At 40.7% G+C, this 26,107-nt stretch overlaps 1 protein-coding gene across 1 annotated transcript in view; it reads right to left on the bottom strand.

The window, feature by feature from the left end:
- Positions 1-2,552: 2,552 nt before the first annotated feature.
- LOC308241300 (ribosomal L1 domain-containing protein 1-like) overlaps positions 2,553-26,107 on the bottom strand; it is a gene marked incomplete at both ends in the record, with an annotated part of 130,911 nt that continues 107,356 nt past the window's right edge. Inside the window, 4 exon segments of the mRNA XM_080654706.1 lie at positions 2,553-2,687; positions 2,693-3,514; positions 3,516-3,578; positions 3,825-4,291. Of these exon segments, the coding sequence (XP_080510832.1) occupies positions 2,553-2,687; positions 2,693-3,514; positions 3,516-3,578; positions 3,825-4,291 (1,487 nt within the window).

Raw genomic sequence — 26,107 nt, 5'->3', positions numbered from 1 at the left:
TTGACTCAAGGACCACGTAATTACAATAATGTCAGCCCTCAAATCTGATTGTATAAATCCAGAACAGTATGCTGCTTTTCTTTGTACTTAAAGAATGTAACAAGACCAGTGCCCAAGAATCAATTTAAGAACAATAGGCTGTTGAGTTAAAGCATCATTATCATTAAGAGGTATTTTTATAATGCGTGGCATTTTTCAGTGAATGCAATAACTAGATCTAGATCCTCAGCCTACTCCTACCATGACTTACTAGGTGACCTTGGGCAAGTCACCATAATGCCTCTGAGTTTCCTCACTTATGAAATGAAGGGTTGGACTGGATGTTTTTCCAGGTTATTTCAGATTCTTAAACTTATGATTAATAAAATTATTCTGCTGAATACTTTTCAAGTTAATGCCACACTTATAAATGAAAATGGAACCACAATGGTTCCACAAAACTACAGTATTTTACCAAATGGATTTGAATTCCTAATTTTTGATCACCATTTACATTACTTTATTAATTTAATTTTATTTTTATTGATTTTAATTTTTTTATTGAATTTATTGGAGTGACATTGGTTAATAATATTATATAGGTTTCAGGTATGCAATTGTTTTGTGGGTTTTTTTGGACATTTCTAGCAGCTTTATTAATAATTGCCAAAAACGACAGACAATATTATTTCGTTTCCAGCACAAAAAAGAAATGTGCTACCAAGCCGTGAGAAGACATAGAGGAATCTTAAGTGCATATGACTAAGTGAAAGAACCAGTCTGAAAGGGCTACATACTGTGATTCCAACTGTATGACATTCTGGAGAAGGCAAAACTATAGACAGTAACAATCTCAGTGGTTGGTTGCCAGGGGCTCTGGGGGGGAGGGGCGGGGGGTGAGAGGGATGGATAGGTGCAGCACAGGTGACTTTTTAGGGCAGTGAAAATACTCTGTATACTATAATGGTGGGTACATGTTACTATACATTTACCCATGCCCACAGAATGTATAACACTAAGCGTGAACCCTAATGTCAACTATGGACTTCGGCTGATAGTGATGTGTCGAGGTAAGCTCATCAGTTGTAAACGTACCTCTCTGGTTGGGGGATGTTGATGTGGGGGTAGCTGTGCATGTGCGCAGGTGGGGGAAATGGGAAATCTCTCTACCTTAATTTTGCTATGAGCCTAAAACTGCTCTAAACATTTTAAGTCTTAAAAACAAAAGGGAGCATTTGAGATTGTTTCCTAGCATGTCATTAGTTTGGCTTAAAGAAATTCATAAAAATTCTTTAAAAAACATACACAAAAACACAACACCTACTTTTAAGAATTGTCTATATGTAAAAATCACTTGGTGCTACAAATCTTTTACTTGGCTAGAAGAGGATGGAATTAGAAGACCTTAAAACCCCAGAAAATTGTCACATAAACCACATTATCTGATTATGTTTCTTTGCCCTATGCAAAACAGCACTTAAATCTTCACCTTTGAGTAAGTGAAACAAGTCTACCTGAACGCCTTCCCACAGAACATAGTCTCCATGGAAAATGTTTCAGTTAAGCTACACCCCTACAACACACACTTCTATTCATTTTTAAAAGCCTATAAGGGCAGTGAACCTACAAATTTTTTTGTATATTAGAGCCTTTCATGATTTAAAAAGTTAACATTAGTTTAATTTGTGGGGCTAAAAAGCCAACAATTGTCTCAACTTGACTTGCCAAGAACCATCTCAAGTTTTATTCCTTGTTTCTGAACCAGGTGATATTCGGAAGCATGTCTCATGCTGACCTTCCCATACTACAGTGAACCCATCACTTCCTACTAGTGATGTGTACCCCAACTCATATCCACTGAAAGGCTGTGCACCTGAGAAGTCAGCATATATTTAACAATCACCCAAATTTAATAGTCTCCACTTCCAGGTTTCCTATCACAGAGGTGCCAAATCTAAGTAACTCTATATAGGGTGAGGAATAATCTGGAGGAAGATTGGAAGGCTGAAGGAAGTATTTTGTTGCCTCTAGAAGGCAGGAATCAATTTGGTGCCTTTATAAATGATGCCATGTTAATTTTCCAAACATATGCTAACTCAGTGGGTTATAACCTTGGCCAACCACCACCTAAGACCCATTGAGATATATCAGCTCAGCATGATGGGCCAAAAAACCTGAGGTGTTCCATAAATTCCACAGTTGATTTGCATGCAGTGAGCCCACCACTGACTTGAAGACAAGCTTTGGAAATGTTTGCACAAACTACTGTTCTGGAGCCAGAAAAGGAAAAGGTCATATCATAGGCATTCAAGTAAAACTAACAAGATACGGAATAGTTTACTCAGAAGCAAATGTTACACTTTAATAAAAGCACTGTAATTTCTATTATATTAGCTAATACATGAAAGAACAATTTAAAAAATTGATTCAAACTACTGGTTCTTATACCCACGATACACCAGAATCACTTGTGAGGTTTTATGCAGGTCTCACTCTTGGAGAAGGTTGTGACAGGGGTCAGGACCTGGGTATTTTTCAAAAGCTTTCCAGGCAGCTCTGATGTTTCCTCTTGGTCAAGTCACTGACTTTAGGTTTTTGGGTTTTTGGGGCCATTGTTTGGGGGTGTGGGAAGCTTTTTTTGCAGATTTATTAGCTGTAGTGAAGAACTTGGCCTCTGGCTTTTTGGGTGTCTGTTTTGGGTCTTTTTCCTCAAAGGTGAGTTTCTTTGCTTCTCCACTTCTTCTTTGACTCTTGGCTTCTTCCCTGGGCCTTTAACTGGGGTCTTGGGCTCCGGTGCTTTCGGCATCTCTAAAGCTGGAAAGGCCTTTCTCTTCTTCCCACGAGGAGGGTTGGAACCCGGACTCTTTACTGCAGACTTCTCTCCTGTGGCATGTTCTTGCACCTCTACATTTTCTTTGGCAGGAGTTTCTCCTATTGGGACCAGTAATGGAATGTCTTCTTCAGATTCAACGTGCACTTTATTTTGGGCTTTTATTCTGCAGGTGTCTTTCTTCTCAGGCTGAGGGGTCTCTTTCTTCTGCGGTCCAGGACCCTTCACTGGAGAACCACAAGTTTTAGGGGCCGTCTCCTCTGAAGGTAGGGCTGATGTAGACTTTCTGCTCTGTTTCATAGGCTTTCTGTTTCTTTTCTTCTCCTTTTGTTTCTTTTTATGTTCTTTTTGTTTTTGTAATTTCTTTGCTTCTTGTTTCTTCAGACTAGAAATGTTCACTCCTTTAGCTTCATCCCAACTGCTGACAAATGAAGAAAAGAGAGGAAGGGCAACTGATCTCTCAGTTTTCACGTACAAGAGTTTCACCCTCTCACACTTCTCTGGCAATTTCTGTGAAAGCTTGTTGGTGACAGCAACAATGTTCTCGGGGATGTGCTGAACCTGCATTCCAGTGTGGCCAATGCGGATAGTGCTGCAAGAACCACTTTCAGAGATGTTTAAGACAGTCCCACCTATTGATGAGTTGATCTCTTTGGAAAGATTCTTGGCTTTAAGATTTACAGGTATTGGAACTTTCTTTCTCTTAATAGAAATGTCTCCCGAGGTGTGAGGGTAAGAGCCGCCGGATTCTTGCATCAGAAAGGAATAAGTTGAGCCGAAACCGGTTTGGCTCAGTGGATAGAGCATCGGCCTGCGGACTGAAAGGTCCCAGGTTCGATTCCAGTCAAGGGCATGTACCTTGGTTGCAGGCACGTCCCCAGTAGGGGGTGTGCAGGAGGCAGGTGATCGATGTTTCTCTCTCATCGATGTTTCTAACTCTCTATCCCTCTCCCTTCCTCTCTGTAAAAAATCAATAAAATATATTAAAAAAAAGAAAAAAAAATGAAAGGAATAAGTCGAAACTACCCAGGAGGCGGAGCTTGGCCTCATAGGCTTTATACTCCCTTTTTAAAGTTCGGAGGGGGATCATCTGAGAAATGGTTTTTATTCCATGCTTGTTTAGAAGCTTCTTATAAAAATGTTCCGTCTTTTCAGGAGTTACATTGGGTTCGTCCTTAGTAAATAAACAGATATCTGCTAAATCTGACCGAATATCATGAGGCAAGGACAATCTGACTCTCAGTTCCTTACTTGGAATTTTCCACAATACCATTAAAAAGAAATTTTCATTCTCATTCAAAAGCAATCCATTCGCGTTTTTCCTGGACCTGGAATGTGCCAACAGAGCTTCCACTGCCGTTCTGGTCTGCTTTTTATCCAGCTGCCCCAGCGCGGCCAGGGTTGCCGAGTTGGAGGCTGGAGTTGCGGTTGAGGCTGCGGGTCGGGTTGAAGCGGGGTCCTCCCTTTTTTCTCGCCGCGTGCCTCAGATATACAATTGTACATCTGTATATTGCACTGTGTGTTTGCCACCCCAAGTAAAGTCTCCTTCCATTACCTTTTATACCCTCTTTACCCTCCACTATTCCCCACCACGCCCCCCTTCCCTCTGGCAATTACAGTACTGTTGTCTGTGTCTATGAGTCTTTCTTTTTTACCTTTGTTTAATCCCTTCACCCTTCTCACTCAGCTCCCAGTGCCCTCCCTTCTGACAGCTGTCAGTCTGTTCTCTGTATCCATGAGTCTCAATTTTGTTAGTTTATTTTGTTCATTTGATTCCACACATAAGTGAAATCATATGGTACTTTGTTGGTTTTAAAACGTCAATAATATAAAAAGACAACTTATGGAGGAGAAAGTATTTTAGACTCTTATTGTTGGCTTAAATTATTTACTGTAAATTATGTAAATACTTAAGAACATAAAATTAAGCATACATTTCTAATGCTTGTAACTTCTATAGAATGGAAGGAAATCAATAAATTAAATATAAACAAAACTAAAATTTAATTTAAAAAACTGGATAATGTTGTTTTGCTTAAACCAAATAATCTATTGGAAATCTCATTTGATTCTGTCTGTTATGGGGTGGGTGGGTTTCTTTGAATTTGGCATACCTAGTTAATAGTGCCATGTCATGACTTAACATTTTAACCAATTTCCTTTATTCATTTATACAGCAAACTGGGATGTCATTGGACTCCACTAAGTATAAATATATAATTTACTTAATCTACCTTTTCCTTTTTCTCCTTAGCTTTTAAACAATTAAATCAGTAAAACTTAGTGCCAGTGTGAATTTAAGACAATCATGGGCATTAAAGTCATGTTGCAGAAATTAGTTATTTATTTGTTTTTCTACAAGATACTTCTATGTGGCAGCCAGATACCTCTCTGTGCCAGGCTCTGTTCTAGAGAGTGGGGGTACAGCAGTGAATGCAGAAGAAAAAGGCTCTGCCCTCACAGAAATTACATTGCACTAGGAATCATCCAGAATATTTAGAATATTAATTTTAGATGTAAAATAAAATGAAAATGGAAATAAAAAGCATTCCTATAAGGAACTTGTTGATCCTTGGGACTATGGCACATTATAACAGGTACGTGGATCCAACTTTGAGAAAGGTTGCTCTCTTTAGTTTATTTCTTTTGCATTATGAACTTCCTAACTTTTGTAATTCATTGAACATAGAATAGTTTATCCAGTTCTCAACTTTTAGGATTTTAATTTGCAAGGAGTTGGAATCTGGGCCATACTGCTGAGCCAGTTAAGTTAAGGCAGCACTGCAAAATGGAAGGAGCATTTGTTCAGGGGTCACAAGACTGGGATTCTTGCTTTGTTCTGTCATTAGAAGACTTTTAGGACCTTGAGGAGGGCACTCAACCTCTCTGAACCTGTTTCCTCATCTTCAAAATTGCAAGGGGGGCCCTGGTGAATTATTCTTATCCTTTTTTTTGAGGGAACTATAACCCTTTGAGAATCAGGTGAATGCTATGAAATATAAATGGCTTACACACAAAATTTGCTTATAAGTTCCAAGGATTTATTAACCGCTGCCGATAGAAAAGAACCATATTAATATTTTGTTGTAAATATTCTCTATTCTTTTTTTTTTTTTTTACTGCTTTTACCTTATCTTTTTTTTATCCTCACCCAAGAATATGTTTAGAGAGAGGAAAAGAGAGAGGGGGGGGGGGAAGGGAGAGGGATAGAGAGATAGAAACATCAATGAGAGAGAAACATCATTGATGGGCTGCCTCCTGCATGTCCGCCACTGGGGATCGAGCCCCACAACCTGTTCGTGTGCCCTGACCAGGAACTGAATCAGCCATACCAGCCGGGCCTTCAATATAATTGTAATGGATGAATCATAATCTATTTAAGCAATGGCTTATCACTGGACATCATAATAGATACCTGTGTCTTTTACGTGGTATATATTCTCCCTCCTAATAGTAATAGTATTTCACATTTTTTGGTAAATCCCCACTACCCAATTTTTAGCTATGTATTTTGGATGAAATAGATGCAAGAGGCATTTGTCAGAACTAGGAAAATAATATTTTCATGGTCTGGATTTGGTGGTATTCAAACGAGAACCATAAAGTGGGCCAGTTAGAAGATGAAGTTGATCTTCATAATTAGCTGACTCAAAAGATGAACAAAATAGGTCCTGAGACATGGATACATGGAACAGACTAACATCTCAGATGGGAGGGAAGTGGGGGAGATGGGAAGAGAATAACTAAAGAACATACATGCATATGCATAGCCCATGGATACAGACAATAATGTGGTGAAGATCTGGGGTGTGGTGGGGGCTAGGTGGAAGAGGGCAATGGGGAACATCTTTAATATTGTCAACAATAAAAAAAATGATGGATTTTGGTGACATTGTTGAAACCTGAAGACACCTCTAATGTCTGCCTTTCTTGAGGATTTTTCAGTTATAAGAGCAATATATTTTCTGTTTGTTAAACCCTTTTAGGTTTAAGTTCTTGGTCCCTTGCAACCTAAAGAACCCTAAATACAGGCATTTAGATTATTTTCAAAATTTTGACTGTTATAGCCCAGCTGGTGTGGCTAAGTGGTTGAGCATTGACTCATGAACCAAGAGATCACTGGTTTGATTCCCAGTCAGGGCACAGGGGGTGCAGGAGGCAGCCAATCGATGTTTCTCTCTCATCGATGTTTCTATGTCTCTGTCCCTTCCTCTCTTTCTAAAAAATCAATAAAAATCATATTTTAAAAATGTGACTATTGTAAATAATGCTACAGTGAACAGTCTCATACCTCTAATTCTTTTGGAGTATCTTTGTATAATTTTTAAAATTTATTTTTAATATATTTGTATTGATTTCAGAGAGGAAGGGAGAGGGAGAGAGAGATAGAAACATCAATGATGAGAGGGAATTATTGATTGGCTGCCTCCTGCACTGTCTCCCTGCCCCCCACAATGAGGATCAAGCTGTAACTCAGGCATGTGCTCTACCAGGAATCAAACCTCAAACCATGACCTCCTGGTTCATAGGTCAATGCTCAACCACTGAGCCATGCCAGCCAGGCTAATTTTCTAAAATATATTTTTATTTATTTCAGAGAGGAAGGGAGAGGGAGAGAGAGAGATAGAAGCATCAGTGATGAGAGAGAATTATTGATCAGCTGCTTCCTGCATGCCCCCACTGGGGATCAAGCCCATAACTTGAGCATGTGCCCTGACTGGGAATCAAACCATGACCTCATGGTTCATAGGTCAAGGCTCAACCGACTGAGCTACACTGGTCAGGCTAAAGTTTATTTTTTTATTTTTTTATTTTTTCAGTTTCCACAAAATTTTTATTTTTAAAAGTAATCTGGTTTTTCTTCCATTACCTCCTTTCTGTAATTCAAATTTCAATAGGGTCCTCATCATTATTAAAATAAATCAATTAAAATATATTTTACCACCCCATACTTATTTTTTCTACTATGTTTTCATCAGCACTTTTAAAAAATTTTATTTATTTATTTATTTATTTATTTATTTATTTATTTTCAAGGTTTTACATATGTCTCCTTTTCCCCCAATTGACCCCCCCCCCCCCCAGCCATTCCCACCCCGGGCAAGCCCCCACCGCCCCAGTGTCTGTGTCCATTGGTTATGTTAATATGCATGCATACAAGTTCTTTGGTTGCTCTTTAACGCCCCCCCCTCCCCCACCATTTGTCTCTGGATCTATTCTTGTTCATCAAATTATGTTGATCATTATATCCCACATATGAGTGAGATCATGTGATATTTATCTTTCTCTGACTGGCTTATTTTGCTCAGCATAATGCTCTCCAGTTCCATCCATGCTGCTTTAAATGGTAAGAATTCCTTCTTTTTACCGCAGCATAGTATTCCATTGTGTAGATGTACCACAGTTTTTTAATCCACTCATCTGCTGATGGGCACTTAGGCTGTTTCCAAATCTTAGCTATGGTAAATTGTGCTGCTATGAACATAGGGGTGCATATATCCTTTCTGATTGGTGTTTCTAGTTTTTTGGGATATATTCCTAGATGTGGGATCACTGGGTCAAATGGGAGTTCCATTTTTAGTTGTGTTTTTTTTTTCTTTTATTTATTTATTTTAATTTTTTTAATTATTATTTTTATTTTTTTTATTTTTTAAAAAATAAATCTTTATTCAGATTATTACAATTATTTCTCCTTTTTCCCCCCATAGCTCCCCTCCACCCATTTCCCACCCCACCTTCTGCCCTTACCTCCCCCCCACTGTCCTCATCCATAGGTGTATGATTTTTGTCCAGTCTCTTCATGAACCCCCCATACCCCTTTCCCCCTGAGAATTATCAGTCCACTCCCTTTCTATGCCCCTGATTCTATTATATTCACCAGATTATTCTGTTCCTCAGGTTTTTAATTCACTTGATTTTTAGGTTCACTTGATAGATATGTATTTGTGGTTCATCATTTTTATCTTTACTTTTTTCTTCTTCCTCTTCTTAAAGAATGCCTTTCAACATTTCATATAATACTGGTTTGGTGGTGATGAACTCCTTTAGCTTTTTCTTATCTGTGAAGCTCTTTATCTGACCTTCAATTCTAAATGATAGCTTTGCTGGGTAGAGTAGTCTTGGTTGTAGGTTCTTGCTATTCATCACTTTGAAAATTTCTTGCCACTCCCGTCTGGCCTGCATAGTTTCTGTTGAGAAATCAGCTGACAATCGTGTGGGTGCTCCCTTGTAGGTAACCAACTGTTTTTCTCTTGCTGCTTTTAATATTCTCTCTTTGTCTTTTGCTCTTGGCATTTTAATTATGATTTGTCTTGGTGTGGTCCTCTTTGGATTCCTTTTGTTTGGGGTTCTGTGCGCTTCCTGGACTTGTAAGTCTATTTCTTTCACCAGGTGGGGGAAGTTTTCAGTCATTATTTCTTCCAATAGGTTTTCAGTATCTTGCTCTCTCTCTTCTTCTGGCACCCCCAAAATTCTGATGGTACGCTTGAAGTTGTCCCAGAGTCTCCTTACACTATCTTCAACTTTTTGGATTTTTTTTCCTTTTTGCTTTTTCGGTTGAGTGTTTTTTGCTTCTTTGTATTTCAATTCTTTGGCTTGATTCTTGCGTTCCTCTAGTCCAGCCATGGGCAAACTACGGTCCGCGGGCTGGATCCGGCTGTTCTATCCGGTTCTCTTGCTCTCCCCTCCGCTCCTTTACTTTGAATTTATATTAGTTCACACAAACACTCCATCCATGCTTTTGTTCCAGCCCTCCGGTCCAGTTTAAGAACCCATTGTGGCCCTCGAGTCAAAAAGTTTGCCCACCCCTGCTCTAGTCTGTTGTTGGGTCTCTGTATAATATTTTTTATTTCAGTCAGTGTATGTTTAATTTCTAGTTGGTCCTTTTTCATATCTAGGGTCTCATTATATTTATCGGCCTTTTCTAGGATATTCTTGAAAAGCCTTATAACTGTGGTTTTGAATTCTATATCCAGTCGTTTGTTTTCCTCCATTTCTTTCGTGTGTGATCTGTTTCTTTGCCACTGCATTTTCACTGCTTCCCTGAGTTGGTAGGGTAGCTTTGTGTGCTAGGTTTCCTATAGGCCCAGTGGGTCGGCCTCCCCAGTTAACCTGAGGTGGATGCTCTTGATGCACCCCTTTGTGGACTGTGTGTACAGCCTTTTTGTAGTTAAGTCTTGATTGTTGTTGGTATCACTGGGAGGAATTGACCTCCAGGATAGTTGGCTGTGAGGATCAGCTGTGTCTACGCTGGGAGAAGTTCAGTGCTGGAGACAGCTTTATAGGGTTAGACTTGCCAAATTGCAAAAGCCTCTGTGCTCAGCTTGGAAGGGGTGGAGTCTCAGGGCGGAGCAGACAGTCTTGGCTTCCTGTCAGCCCTGCCCTTGTGTGCGTGCGTACCTCCAGACCTCTGCCTTCCCCAGCTCCTGAGCCTCCGCCCGAGAGTCCAGATCCCCCCCGTAAGAGCGTGGGTCCCCAGGGGCTCACCTGGAACTGGGGTTCAGTGCAGTCAGGACTGGGGTTCAGTGCAGTCAGGAGCTTCCGACTCCCTTCTGCTAGGGAATGCCTGTGGCAACCTCCGCAGTCATTGTGCACACTGGTGCGCATGCCTCCAGACCCCTGTCCACTGGGGCTCCCCCGGGTCTCCTAGTCTCCGGGTGCCTTTCTCTCTACCTGACAGTCCAGACTCCCCCTGTATGAGCCTGGGTCCATGGGGTTTTGCCCAGAACTGGGTTTCGGTGAAGTCGGAACTGGGGTTCAGTGCAGTCGGGGGCTTCCTTTCCCCTCCCGCCAGAGAAAGTCAGCCAGGCTCTCAGCCACCCTTCCTCTCTGCACTCACAAAGACCCTTTGCTGTACCTCCAATTCTCCGTGAGCTTTTCTCCTTCCTTCTAGTTGTAGAATTTTCACTCAGCCTGCTTTCCTGTGGTTCTGGATGGTGTCCGTTCTGTCTTTTGGTTGTAGTTTTGAAATTGTTGTGTGAGGCAGCAGTTTAGGTGCTTACCTATGCCGCCATCTTGGTTTCTCCCTATTTATTTATTCCATTTTTAGTTTTTTGAGGAAACTCCATATTCTTCTCCACAGTGGCTGCACCAGTCTGCATCCCCACCAGTAGTGCAAAAGAGTTCCTTTTTCTCCGCATCCTCACCAGCACTTGTCGTTTGTTGATGATAGCCACACTGACAGGTGTGAGATGGTACCACATTGTCGTTTTTTTTTTTTTTTTTAAATATATTTTATTGATTTTTTACAGAGAGGAAGAGAGAGGGATAGAGAGTTAGAAACATCGATGAGAGAGAGACATCGATCAGCTGCCTCCTGCACGTCCCCCACTGGGGATGTGCTCGCAACCCAGGTACATGCCCTTGACCGGCATCGAACCTGGAACCCTTCAGTCCGCAGGCTGACGCTCTATCCACTGAGCCAAACCAGTTAGGGCGCATTGTCGTTTTGAATTGCATCTCTCGGATGATTAGTGACTTTGAGCATGTTTTCATATGTCTCTTGGCCTTCCTTATGTCTTCTTTTGAAAAGAATCTATTTAGGTCCTTTCCCCATTTTTTGATTAGATTGTTTATCTTTCTTTTGTTAATTTGTATGAGTTCTCTGTAAATTTTGGAGATTAAACCCTTATCGGTGATAACATCAGCAAATATGTTCTCCCCTGTAGTAGGCTTTCTCGTTGTTGATGATTTCTTTTGCTGTGCAGGAACTTTTTATTTTGATGTAGTCCCATTTGTTTATTTCCTCCTTAGTCTCCATTGCCCTAGGAGCTGTGTCTGTAAAGATATTGCTACGACACATGTCTACTATTTTGCTGCCTATGGAGTCTTGTAGGATTTTTATGGTTTCCTGTCTTACATTTAAGTCCTTTAGTCATTTTGAGTTTGTTTTTGTGTATGGAGTAAGTTGGTGATCTAGTTTCATTTTTTTTCCATGTATCTGACCAAATATCCCAGCACCATTTATTGAAGAGACTGTCTTGACTCCATTGTATTCTCTTGCCTCCTTTGTCAAATATTAATTGAGCATAATGGCTTGGGTCGATTTCTGGGTTCTCTGTTCTGTTCCATTGGTCTATATGTCTGCTCTTGTGCCAGTACCAAGCAGTTTTGAGAACCATGGCTTGGTAATATAGCTTGATATCTGGTATTGTGATCCCTCTAACTTTGTTCTGCTTTCTCAGGATTGCTGTGGCTATTCGGGGTCTTTTTTTTATTCCAGATAAATTTTTGGAGCGTTTGTTCTAGATCTTTGAAATATGCCGTTGGTATTTCAATGGGTATTGCATTGAATCTGTACATTTCCTTGGGTAGTATGGACTTTTTAATGATGTTGATTCTACCAATCCATGAACATGGTGTATTCTTCCATTTGTTTATGTCTTCCTCTCTCTCTTTTTTCAATGTCCTGTAGTTTTCCAAGTAAAGGTCTTTTACATCCTTAGTTAAGTTTATTCCTAGGTATCTTAATTTTTTTGGAGCAATGGTAAATGGGATTTTTTTGTTGTTTGTTTCTCTTTCTGTGAGTTCATTATTGGTGTATAAAAAGGCCATAGATTTCTAGGTGTTAATTTTGTATCCTGCTTCATTGCCAAATTCATTTATTAGGTCTAGTAGTTTTTTGATGGAGTCTTTGGGGTTTTCTATGTATAGTATCATGTCATCTGCGAATAAGGACAGTTTTACTTCTTCTTTCCCAATTTGGATGCTTTTTATTTCTTCTTCTTTCCAATTTGGATGCCTTTTATTTCTTCGTCTGATCACTATGGCTAGCACTTCCAGTACTATATCAAACAGAGTGGTGGAAGTGGGCATCCCTATCTTGTTCCTGTTCTTAGGGGAAATGGTTTTAGTTTTTGCCCATTGAGTATGATGTTGGCTGTAAGTTTGTCATATAAGGCTTTTATTATGTTGAGGTATGATTCCTCTATTCCCACTTTGCTGATAGTTTTATCAAGAAAGGGTGTTGGATTTTGTCAAATGCTTTTTCTGCATCGATTGATATGATTATGTGATTTTTGTCTCTCAGTTTGTTTATGTGATGTATCACATTTATTGATTTGCGGATATTGTACCATCCTTGCATCCCTGGAGTAAATCCCACTTGGTCATGGTGTATGATCTTTCTAATGTAATGCTGAATCTGATTTGCTAGAATTTTGTTGAGGATTTTAGCATCTATGTTCATCAAGGATATTGGCATGTAGTTCTCTTTTTTTGTGGTGTCTTTATCTGCTTTTGGGATTAAGGTAATGCTGACTCCACAGAAAGAGTTTGGCAGTGTGCCTTCCTCTTGAATTTTTTGGAATAGTCTGAGGAGGATAGGTTTTAGTTCTTCTTTGAATGCTTGGTAGAACTTCCCTGTAAAGCCATCTGGACCAGGGCTTTTGTTTGCTGGAAGATTTTTGATAGCTGCTTCAATTTCTTCAGTAGTTATCGGCCTATTCAGGTTTTTTTATTCTTTTCGATTGAATTTTGGGAGCTTGTATTTTTCTAGGAATATGTCCATTTCGTCTAGGTTATCCATTTTATTGGAATAGAGTTGTTCATAGTATTTTTTCGTAATTGTTTGTATTTCTGTGGGATCAGTTGTCATTTCACCTCTTTCATTTCTGATTTTGTTTATTTGGGTCCTCTCTCTTTGCTTCTTGGTGAGCCTAGCTAGAGGTTCATCAATCTTGTTTATCCTTTCAAAGAACCAGCTCTTGATTTTGTTGATCTTTTGTATTTTTTTTTTTTGTCTCTATATCATTTATCTCTTCTCTGATATTTATTATTTCCTTCCTTCTGCTTATGCTGGGCTTTTCTTGTTGCTCTCTTTCTCACTCTTTGAGTTGTAGTTTAGATAATTTATTACCATTTTTTCTTGGTTTTTTTGAGGTAGGCCTGTATAGCTATGCTTTCTCCATGTCCCATAGATTTTGGATTATTGTTTTTTGTTTTTTTTTGGTCATTTGTTGCCATGATGCTTTTTATTTCTTCTTTGATCTCTTTGGTAACCCAATCATTGTTTAATAGCATGCTGTTTAGCCTCCAGGTGTTTGATTTTTTTTAATGGTTTTTATTGTAGTTGATTTCTAGTTTTATGCCATTGTGATCTGAGAAAATGCTTGATATGATTTCTATCTTCTTGAATTTGAAGAGGCTTTTCTTGTGTCCCAATATGTGGTCTATCTTTGAAAATGATCCATGTGCACTTGAGAAGAATTTATATTCTGTGGCTTTCGGATGAAATGTTCTGAAGATGTCTATTAATTCCATCTGATCTAGTGCGTCATTTAGGATTGATGTTTCTTTGCTTCTTTTTTGTTTAGAGGATTTGTCCAGTGGTGTTAGTGGGGTATTAAATCCCTTACTATGACTGTATTGCTGTCAATCTCTCCCTTGATATCCTCCAGAAGTTGTTTTTAAAGTCCCCCTGGGTTCTCCTGTATTGGGTGCATATATGTTTACCAGAGTTATATCTTCTTGTTGAATTGCTCCCTTTAGTATTATGAAGTGGCCTTCCTTATTTCTTGTTATGGCCTTCACTTTGAGGTCTAATTTGTCAGATATAAATATTTGTACCCCAGCTTTTTAAAAATTTCCATTTGCCTGAAAACGCTTTTTCCATCCCTTCACCATCAGTCTGTGTGAGTCCTTTGTTCTGAGGTGGGTTTCCTATAGACAGAAGATAAATGGGTCATGTTTTCTTATCCACTCAGCTATCCTATGTCTTTTGATTGGGGCATTTAATCCATTTACATTTAAAGTTATTATTGATAGGTACTTGTTTGTCGCCATTTTTATTCTTTATGCCTGTGTTCCTTCTTCCCTTCCTATTTCTTCTTTTTACAGCAGACCCTTAAGCATTTCTTGCATTGCTGACTTGGTGGTAATAAACTCCCTTAGTCCTTTTTTTTTGTCTGCAAAGCTCCTGATTTCACCCTCAATTTTGGTTGATAGCCTGCTGGCTACAGTATTCTTGGATTGAGACCCTTGCTTTGCATGACATTGTATATTTCATTCCATTCCCTTCTGGCCTGATGTATTTCTGTTGAGAAATCAGTCAATAGTCTGATGGGAGATCCTTTATAGGTAACTTTCTGTCTCTTTCTGGCAGCCTTTAAGATTCCTACTTTGTTGTTGGTGTTTGCCAATTTAATTATAATGTATCTTGGCGTTGGTTTTTGAGATTCATCTTGTTTTGGACTCTGTGAGCTTCTTGGACTTATGTGAGTTTTTTCTTCCTGATATCAGGGAAGTTTTCAGTCAATATTTCTTCAAATGGTTTTCTATTCCTTGTTTAGTTTCCTCTCCTTCTGGCACCCTGATTATACGGATGTTGTTTTGTTCTGTGTTGTCCCAAAGCTCCCTTAGGCTCTCCTTCTGTTTTTTTAAGTTTTTTTTTCTAGATGCTGCTCTGCTTGGGTATTTTTTCCTACCTTGTCTTCTAGCTCACTGATGTGGTCTTCCAGTTCTTCTAGTCTACTGTTGATGCTTTCTATTGAGTTCTTTATTGCAGCAATGTCATTTTTCATTTCTTCTTAGTTCTTCTTCATTTCCTCTTGGTTCTTGCACATATTGCTGAATTTGTCTTCCAACCTTTTCAGCGTCCTTGTGACCATTGCTTTGAATTCTTTTTCTGACATATTGCCTGCCTCTATTTCATTTACTTCCCTTTCTGGTGATTCCTCCTTTTCTTTCATATGGGGGCTGTTTCTTTGTCTCCCCATGATTGCTCCTCTCAGGGTGTCTTTTTATGTATGTATCTCTATCCTGCATTGACTTTCTCTAGGCAATATCTGACCTTCCCATCCACAGATTGCCTCACCAGTTGTGTTTAATTCACCAATTCCGGGTGGGTGTTGTTCGATTCAGCTGTTCCTTCTATCTGCTCTGTGAGAAGGCGCAGGGCCCATCTGCGTATTTGGTGCCGCTTTGTCTCCCCCTGGACAGACTTTTTAGGCAGCCGCAGCCGGGGAGGCTGGATTCCCAGTGTTTGTGGGTTCACAGCTTAGGCAACTGGTCCCTGGGCGTTGTGGTTTTTGGGTCCTGGGAGGTATTCGAGGTCTCCCCACTTGAAGGTAAGGCTGGGCTTCTGATCACAGCCAGTCTCCCTTTCAAGATGGTGTGGTCTCTGCAGCAGAGACAGCCACTCCAGGAGAGATTTCAGCAGCAGTAGAGGCTGTCCTGCAAGGGGAGCCCAGTCTACCAGTCCCTACAGTCCTGTGGAATATAGTTGTCCCTCTCTCACAAATACAGACATTCCCCACATGTCCACACACTCTCCTTTTGTTCTCTCACTCACACAATATCTTGCAGGCTGCCGTCCCATCGGCAGCCATCTTGGATCTCTAAAGTTTATTTTTTATTACAATTTACATATCATATTAGTTTCAGGTGTACAACATAGTGATTAGACATTTATATACCCTACAGAGGGATTACCCTGATGTCTAGTACCCATCTGGCACCACATATAGTTATTACAATATTACTGACTGTATTCCCTATGCTGTACATTACACCCACTCCCATTATTACTTTTATAACTGGCAATCTTTACTTCTTAATTCCTTTCACATTTTTCACCAATTCCCCCAACCCAACTCCAATCTGGTGACCATCAATTTGTTTCTGTATTCATAAGTTTGTTTTTGCATTTATTTTGTTTTTTAGATTTCATATATAAGTGAAATCATATGGTATTTGTTTTTCTCTGTCTGATGTATTTCACTTAGCATAAAACCCTCTAGGCCCATCCATGTTATTGTAAATTACAACTTTATTTAAAAAAAATCTTTATTGTTGAGATTATTACAGATGCCCCTCTTTTTGCCCCCCATTACCTCCCTCTACCTGGTTCCTGCCCCACCCCCGGCCTTCACCACCCTATTGTCTGTGTCCTTAGGGAATACATATCTATAAATATGAAAGCCTAAGCGACCAGCCAACTGGCTGACCACTGACTGCCGGCCATCCAGTAGCTATGATGCGCACTAAACACCAGGGGGCAGATGCTCAATGCAGGAGCAGAAACCATAGGCGTGGAAACATGGAATAGACTGATGAATCTCAGAGGGAAGGGGGGAGGGGCGAGGGTGGGAAGAGATTAACCAAAGATCTTATATGTATACTAGAGGCCTGGTGCATGGATTCGTGCACTGGTGGGGTCTCTTGGCTTGGCCTGCGGGGATTGGGCTGAAACCAGCTCTCTGACATCCCCTGAGAGGTCCCGGATTTCGAGAGGGAGCAGGCCAGGCTGAGGGACCCCACCAGTGCACGAATCTGTTTATATGCCTCTGATTCTACTTTATTCACCAGTTTATTCTGTTCATTAGATTTCTTATTCATTTATTTTGATTTTTAAATTCAATTGTTGGTAGATATGTATTTGTTGCCATTTTGTTGTTCATATTTTTCTTCTTCTTCTTCTTCTTCTTCTTCTTCTTCTTCTTCTTCTTCTTCTCCTTCTCTTCCTCCTCCTCCTCCTCCTCCTCCTCCTCCTCCTCCTCCTCCTCCTCCTCTTCCTCCTCCTTCTTCTTCTTCAAGCAAACACTTTAACATTTCATATAAAATTGGTTTGTTGGTGATGAACTCCTTTAGCTTTTTGTTGTCTGTGAAGCTCTTTATCTGACCTTCAATTCTAAATGATAGCTTTGCTAGGTAGGGTAATCTTGGTTGTAGTTCCTGCTCTTCATCACTTTGAATATTTCTTGCCATTCCCTTCTAGCCTGTAAAGTTTCTGTTGAGAAATCAGCTGACAGTCATATGAGAATTCCCTTGTAGGTAACTAACTGCTTTTCTCTTGCTGCTTTTAAGATCCTCTCTTTGTCTTTTGCCCTTGGCATTTTAATTATGATATGTCTTGTATGGTCCTATTTGGGTTCTTCTCTATGCTTCCTGGACTTGTAAGTCTATTTCTTTTACTATGTAGGGGAAGTTTTCTGTCATTATTTCTTCAAACAGGTCCTCAATATCTTGCTCTCTCTTTTCCTCTGGCACCCCCATAATGTGAATGCTTGAAGTTGCCCCAGAGGCTCCTTACTCTATCTCATACTTTTGGATTCTTTTTTCTTTTTGCTCTTCTGGTTGGGTGTTTTTGCTTCCTCATATTTCAAATTGTTGATTTGATTATCAGAATTCTTTACTCTACTGTTGAATCCCTGTATATTATTCTTTATTTCAATCAGTGTATGCTTAATTTCTAACTGGTTCTTTTCCATTTTTTTTCTGAGGTTTCTAGAAGATTCTTGAGTAACCTTATAGCTGTGGTTTTGAACTCTATATCCAGTAGTTTGTTTTCTTCCATTTCTTTCATTTGTGACATGTTTCTTTGTCTCTGCATTTTGGTTACTTCCTTGTGTTTATTTCTATATATTGGGTAGAGCTGCTATGTCTCCTTGAGTTGGTAGAGTGGCATTGTGTAATAGGTGTTCTGTAGGGCCTGAGCTGGGAGCTCTAGGTGCAACCCTTTGTGGGCTGTGAGCACAGTCTTGTTGTAGTTGAGACTTGATTGCTGTTGGTGTCACTGGGAGGAATTGATCTCCAGGCCAATTGGCTATGAGAACCAGTTGTGACTACAGTGGGAGAGCTGTTGTGCAGGAGACACCTCTATGGAGCAGGACTTGCTTCAGTGGGTCTTTGGTGCTCACTGAGTCTGCCCCTTGAATGCATTGCTTATGGATGTATAGAGTTGTAATCTGGTATGGTCTCACACTGACCACTGGGTACACTGGCTCTTCGGTCTCCAGGGAAGTGCAAAGTCAGCCACTGCCTGGGGCTATCCAGCAGGAGCTACAGAGAGACCTGCAGATTCTTCCTCTTTGTATTGGGTTTGGAAGTGCCCAGATGAAGCCCAGCTATGAAGCAAGGCAGGTTGGTGCTTGCCTTGGGCCTTTTATTGATAAGTTTTAGACTCCCTGACCCAGCTGCAGCTGGTTTGAGAGATTTTACTCTGAGCAAGGACAGGTCATTCATATGCAAAAGCTGCTGCACACAGCGTGGGTGGGGTTGTAAATTGGATGAGGTGGGGTCTTAAGGAATCACCAGGGCAGAGCAAACAGAAATGACCACCAGTCAGCCTTGGGACTGGGGAGGTCCCAGCATAGCAACAATGATCCCATAGCACCTCCATCTGGGAGAATGCCACCCCTGAGTTCCTGAACTGATGCCAGGCAATCCAGTTCCTCCTCATATGTGTCTGTGTTCCCCAGAGCCTCACCCTGGTGCTGGAGATCAGAGGAAGCAGGACCTTGTAAGTTCAGTTCATGTGTGGGCCTTTTAAGAAGAATAGCTGGGTCTCCAGCAGCCTCTGTGTCACTAAGCCCCAATCCACACTGTTTTTTACAGCCCATAGTTCTTCCTGCCTGTAGGGACTCCTTTCCCAGCTCTGGGACCTTGGGCTGGGAGTCTGATGTGAGGCTGGGACACCTTGCTCCTCTGGGCAGCCTCAGTAGTGACAATCACCCTCCCGACTAAAAAAGTGGCACACGTGGGTGCCTGACCAGCCCATTCCACGCCTCCACACCTCCTACCAGTCTCAATGCGCTTTCTTCTTTATTTTTCTGGTTGTAGGACTTCCATTCAGCCAGCTTTCCAGCGGTTCTGGATGATGGTTATTCTGTATTTTAGTTGTAATTTTGATGTGGTTGTGGGAAGCAGTGAGTACAGGAGTTTACCTATGCTGCCATCTTCAAATCTCTTTTGCTAGTTTAATTTTTTATGACTGAGTAATATTCCTTTTTATGTATGTACCACTTCTTCTTTATCCATTTATCTATTGATGGACACTTAGATTGCTCCTATATCTTGGCTATTATTAATAATGCTACAAATAAACATAGGGGTGCATATATCTTTTCAAATTAGTGTTTGGATTTCTTCATATAAATACCCAGATGTGGAATTGCTGGGTTATATGGTAGTTCTATTTTTAATATTTTGAGGAACATTTATATTGTTTTACATAGTGGCTGCACCAATTTACAATCCCACCAATAGTGTATGAGGGTTCCCTTTTCTCCACATCTTCACCAACACTTTTTTTTTGTTGATTAATTGCTGATAGCTATTCTGACAGGTGTGAAGTGATATTTCATTATGGTTTTGATTTGCCTTTCCCTGATGATTAGTGATGTTGAACATCTTTTCATATGTATGTTGGCCACCTGTATATCCTCTTTGGAGGAACATCTACTCAATTTCTCTGTCCATTTTTTAAATTGGATTGTTTGGTTTTTAGTGTTAAATTGTATGAGTTCCTTACATAGTTTGGATATTAACCTCTTACTGGATGTATCATTGGTGAATATCTTCTTTAATTCAGTAGGTTGTCTTTTCATTTGTTGATAGTTTATTTTGCTGAGCAAAAACTTCTTAGTTTGATATAGTCCCCTTTGTTTATTTTGTTGTTGTTTCCCTTGCCCAAGGAGACATATCCAATAAAATATTGCTAAGAGTAATGTCAGAATGTTATCTGCCTATGTTTTCTTCTAGGAGTTTTATGGTTTCAGGTCTGTCTTACATTTAAGTCTTTGATCCACTTTGAGTTTATTTTTGCATATCGTGTAAGAAAATAATCTAGTTTTATTTATTTATTTTTTTGCATACTAGTATATGTTACCAGTTTTCCCAAAACCATGTATTGAAGAGACTGTCTTTACCCCATTGTGTGTTCTTGCCTCCTCTGTCATAGATTAATTGGCCATATAGGTGTGGATTCATTTCTGGGCTCTGTATTCTCTTCTATTGATAAATATCTCTGGTTTTATGCCAGTTACCAGGATGTTTTGATAGCTATAGTCTTGTAAGTATAGTTTGATATTAGGTAGCATAATACCTCTAATTTTGTTCTTCTTTCTCAATATTGCTTTGGCTATTTGGTGTCTTTTGTGGTTCCATATAAATTTTAGGATTATTTGTTCCAGTTCTGTGAAAAATGCCATTGGTATTTTAATAGGGTTTGCACTGAACATGTGGATTGCTTGGGTAGTATGGATATATATATATCATATCAAATAAAAGGGTAATATGCAAATTAACCATCACTCTGTCACAAAGATGGCGGTGCCCATAGCCACAAGATGGAGGTGCCCAGTCCTCTCAGCCCCGCTGGAGTTCCCCAGTCCCAGGGGCAGGGGCGGCCGCTGAGAGTGGGCAGTGTGAGCAGCCTGGCAGAATGCTTGCTTCGTCACCGTGGTGACAAGGCAAGTGTTCCACCCTGGCTGCAGAGGGCCTCTGGGCAGTGGGCATGGAGTGGCGGGGGGTGGTGGGGGGGAATGCTTGTGTCGTCGCCCTGGCGATGAGGCAAGCATTCCGTGCCCGGCCGCAGATGGGCCTCTGGGCCGTGGAGAGCCTCTGGGCAATGGGCGCAGAGCGGCCAGGCCCCGCAGAGAGCTACTGGTGCACAGATTCATGCGCAGGGCTACTAGTATGTGTGTGTGTATATATATATATATATATATATATATATATATATATATATGCACATATATACATATATATTAATATATTTATATATATATTTTTATTGATTTCAGAGAGGAAGGGAGACGGAGAGAGAGACAGAAACATCAATGTTGAGAAAGAATCATTGTTTAGCTGCCTCCTGCATGCCCCCTACTGGGGATTGAGCCAACAACCCAGGCATGTGCCCTTGACTGGAATAGATCCCGAGACCCTTCAGTCTGCAGGACAACACTCTATCCACTGAGCCAAACTAGCTAGGGCAGGTAGTATGGGTATTTTAATGATATTAATTTTTCCCACCCATGAGCGCATGTCCTCCTCAATTTCTTTTATCAATGTCTTATAGTTTTCAGAGTACAAGTTTTTAACCTTTTTGGTTAAATTTATTCCTAGGTTTATTTTTTTTATGCAATTGTAAATGGGATTGTTTTCTTAATTTCTCTGTTAGATTGTTATTAGTATATAGAAACACAACATATTTTTGTATATAAGTTTTGTTTCCTGCAACTTTACTAAATTCATTTATTAGTTCTAATAGTTTGTGTGTGTGTGAGTGTGTGTGTGTGTAGCAGGAAATTAGCCATAGACAATATTTAATACAAAAGCATGGGCTGTGCTCCAATAAAACTTTAAGTGCAAAAAGAAGGCAGCTATTTAGATTTGGCCAGTGAGCCACAGTTGTAACAAGTTATAACAAACTTGGATTGTAAAGTTACTTGGAATTTTTTTTCTTTTTCATTACATTTTGACTTTAGACTGAGTATCTACTCCTCTTTGGCTCAGTTTCTGTGTTTCAGGAGTTTACTCTTGTTTCTAAGGAAGGGTCTTCATATGTAGGAACATAATCTTGTCACCCAGCCAAGATTTTGGTTCAGAGTGACATCTGGTTTGATTTGGGCCAAAGATACTGGAAAAGAAATTTTCTGGAAACTTCTAAGAAAGACTCTCTCTTTATTTTTCTCATATTTTGGGCTGTTGTGTTAAGATATGAAGCCTGGAAATACTGCAGCCATAATGCTAGTATGAGTGAAGTTGGCTTTGGGATAAAGCTGATATCATGAAAGAGAAAGCAAAGAATGAGAGTAGGTCTTAAATGTTCTCACCATACCAAATCCTATATAATAAAAGCCTAATATGCAAATTGTCCCCTCAACCAGGAGTTCAACCACTAGCTATGAGGTGTGCTGACCATCAGGGAATGGCACAGAACATGGTGGGTGTCAGTGACAAGGTGCAGGAGGCATTTAGAGTAAGCAGAGTTTAGAATTTTGGACAGGAGGGAGTAGAACTATGAGAAATTATCTAAGTTGAGGGCTTGTTTTTGCAAGTGGGAAGAACAAACTAAGCACACCATGCTGGATCCAAGCTTCTGGATGCTTACAATACACACAGACTTGACTCGGAAAACATGGTCAAGAAAGTACCTTAATATCATCATCTTTGCTTTTGAAAACCAGTTTTCTCTCCCAATGAATGCAGACTATATCATATCAAGTCTGACGTGTTATTAAAATACTAGAGGCCCTGTGCATGAAATTTGTGCACGGGGGCGGGGGTGTGTGTGCGATCCCTCAGCCCAGCCTGCAACGATGCAAGCGTTCTGTGCCTGGCCAGAGGCCCCCAAGTCACCCCGGCCCCCCCTCCAGCTGCTTCGTGCCTGCTGCCAAGAGGCCCTCCATGGCTGGGGTGGAACGCTTGCCTCATTGCCGCAGCAACGAAGCAAGCATTCCGCCAGGCCTCTCACGCTGCCCGCTCTCAGTGGCCGCCCCCCCAGGACTGGGGGACTCTGGCAGAACTGAGAGGACTGGGCACTGCCACCTTGTGGCTATGGGTGTGGCCATCTTTGTGGCGGAGTGACGGTCAATTTGCATATTCCCTCTTTATTAGATAGGATGTTAAGAATTCCAATTCCTCCCAAAAGAATGAACTGCTGCAGGAATTACCTTCCCATTATAAATAACTAGATAATAGTGCAAAATATATAAAACAACTATTTTCAGATATTGGACAACAGATGGTCCCAGATTGTAAACCCTAACAGATGGTAAACAAGTGAGGCAAGGTTTGTGACTGTACCAATTTTCTTTCTGGGGCAGTTTCCAGATCCCACTACAAGGAGGGGAAATCCAAGCTGAGCCTGGTGATCTTATTGCATTGAAGTGATAGATCAGCCCAGCCGGTGTGGGTCAGTGGTTAAGCATGGACCCATGAACCAGGAGGTCATGGTTCAATTCCTGGTCAGGGCACACGCCTGGGTTGTGGGCTCGATTCCCAGCAGGAGGCATGCAGGAAGCAGCCCATCAATGATTCTCTCTCATTATTGATGTTTTTCTCTCTCCCTCTTCCTTCCTCTCTCTAAAATCAATAATATATTAGAGGCCCAATGCATAAAATTCATGCAAGAGTAGGTCTTCCTTCCCCCAGCTGCCAGCACCAGCTCCCTCTGGCACCCGGGACCTGGGCTTCCCTCTGGCTGTTGGCAGGCACCCAGGACCCGGGCTTCCCTCACAGCCCTGGCTTCGTCTGGAAGGACGTCTGGTCTAATTAGCATATTACCCTTTTATTATTATAGATATTTTAAAGAAGTGATAGATCAATTTAAGAAAATCTAGGCAGCTAGAATTTGTGGGCAGTGATAAGGGTGATGCACTGAAAGACAGCTCCAGAGAACTGCAGAGACATCCTCTCAGGTCTGGCTCAGCACTAGTCTGTAGATTGGCAAAAGGAAGCCCACCGGAATTCACAGAAGGCTAAGAAAAGTTCATGTTCTTACCAGTTTGAGTGATGAGGATGCTTAATACAGGTCATTGGGTGGAGTCCTTGGAAGTGTCATACCTTAGTATTGAGATGATGTGAGTCCTAGATCAAGGTTTCTCTGAACCATGAAGGGATGCCAAGCTGCTGATATGTGGAGACTGTTCTCAGTAATCACCTCTCTCTCTCTCTTTCTTTCTTTCTTTCTTTCTTTCTTTCTTTCTTTCTTTCTTTCTTTCTTTCTTTCTCTCTCTCTCTCTCTCTCTCTCTCTCTCTCTCTCTCTCTCTCTCTCTTTCTTTCTTTCTTTCTTATATTTATTTATTGATTTCAAAGAGGAAGGAAGAGGGAGAGAGAGATAGAAGCATCAATGATGAGAGAGAATCATGGATTGGCTGCCTCCTGCACGCCCTCTACTGGGGATCAAGCCTGCAACCCAGGCATGTGCCCTTGGCTGGAATAGAACCTGGGACCCTTCAGTTCGCAGGCGATGCTCTATCCACTGAGCCAAACTGGCTAGGGCCCCACCCCTTTCTTCTTGGTATCTAAATATTAGTACTCTAATCAATCTTTGTATGTCTCAAAACTTTTCACTTGGCTGCCCTAATTCTTTTTTTAAAAATATAATTTTATTGATTTCAGAGAGGAAGGGAGAAAGAGAGAGATAGAAACATCAATGACGAAAGAGAATCATTGATTGGCTGCCTCCTGCACTCCCCACCCTGGGGATTGAGCCAGCAACCCAGGTATGTGCCCTGCCTGGGAAACAGTGACCTTCTGGTTCATAGGTTGATGCTCAACCACAGAGCCACACTGGCCAGGCTTGGCTGCCCTAATTCTGATCCTGTTTATGGTCCTTTGAACTTGGTCTCCTGGGTGTTTCACTTTAGTTCTACCTATTATAGGATTCTCTTCTGGTCCTATGCTGCCTTAACCCTGACCCTTAGAGTCTATTTTAGCTTCCAGGATCTTAGTCAACGTCTGTGTAGGATCAGGCTACACACTGTGACAGCATAGGGATTTAGACAGAGAAATTCTATTTTTGTACTTTCTCAATGTTCTCGTAAGATCTCAATACTGGATAGAGATTAGAAAAAGCTTTTGCTGAAAGAAGACATTTGGAATCACTGTTTCTTAAAAAAACACAAAAAAGTCTCACAAAACAGTTGCTAAACCTCAGGTAACTTAACATGGAATTAAATCCTCATGTTTTGCTATAGGCACTGGGGAAATGCTACTTTATTTATTTATTTTTTAATTATTTTTTTTATTGTTTAAAATATTACATATATTAGTACATATACCTCCTTTTTTTCCCCATTGACCTTCCCCCAGCCTCCCCTACCCCCTGTCGCATGCCCTCATGCCACCCCCCCCCCAGTGTCTTGTGTCCATTGGTGTGCTTATATGTATGCATACAAGTCCTTTTGTTGATCTATTTCCCTCCCTCCCCAACACTCCCCAGCCTTCCCGCTGTAATTTGACAGTCTGTTTGGTGCTTTACTGCCTCTGTATCTATCTTTTTATTCATCAGGTTATAATGTTCTTTATTAAATGAGTGAGATCATGTGGTATTTTTCTTTCATTGCCTGGCTTATTTCACTTAACATAATGCTCTCCAGGTCCATCCATGCTGCTGCAAATGGTAAGAATTCCTTCTTTTTTATAGCAGCGTAGTATTCCATTGTGTAGATGTACCATAGTTCTCTAATCCACTCATCTGCTGATGGGCATTTAGGCTGTTTCCAAATCTTAGCTATGGTGAATTGTGCTGCTATGAACATAGGGGTGCATATATCCTTTCTGATTGGTGTTTCTAGTTTCTTGGGATATAATCCTAGAAGTGGGATTACTGGGTCAAATGCGAGTTCCATTTTTAGTTTTTTGAGGAAACTCCATACTGTTCTCCACAGTGGCTGCACCAGTCTGCATTCCCACCAGCAGTGCATGAGGGTTCCTTTTTCTCCGCATCCTCACCAACACTTGTCCTTTGTTGATTTGTTGATGATAGCCATTTCTGACAGGTGTGAGATGGTACCGCATTGTCGTTTTGATTTGCATCTCTCTGATAATTAGTGACTTTGAGCATGTTTTCA

This window comes from Plecotus auritus, assembly GCF_963455305.1.
Source record: "Plecotus auritus genome assembly, chromosome: 2".
Classification (NCBI taxonomy): Eukaryota; Metazoa; Chordata; class Mammalia; order Chiroptera; family Vespertilionidae; genus Plecotus; species Plecotus auritus.
This window is presented reverse-complemented; position numbering and strand designations above follow the sequence as displayed.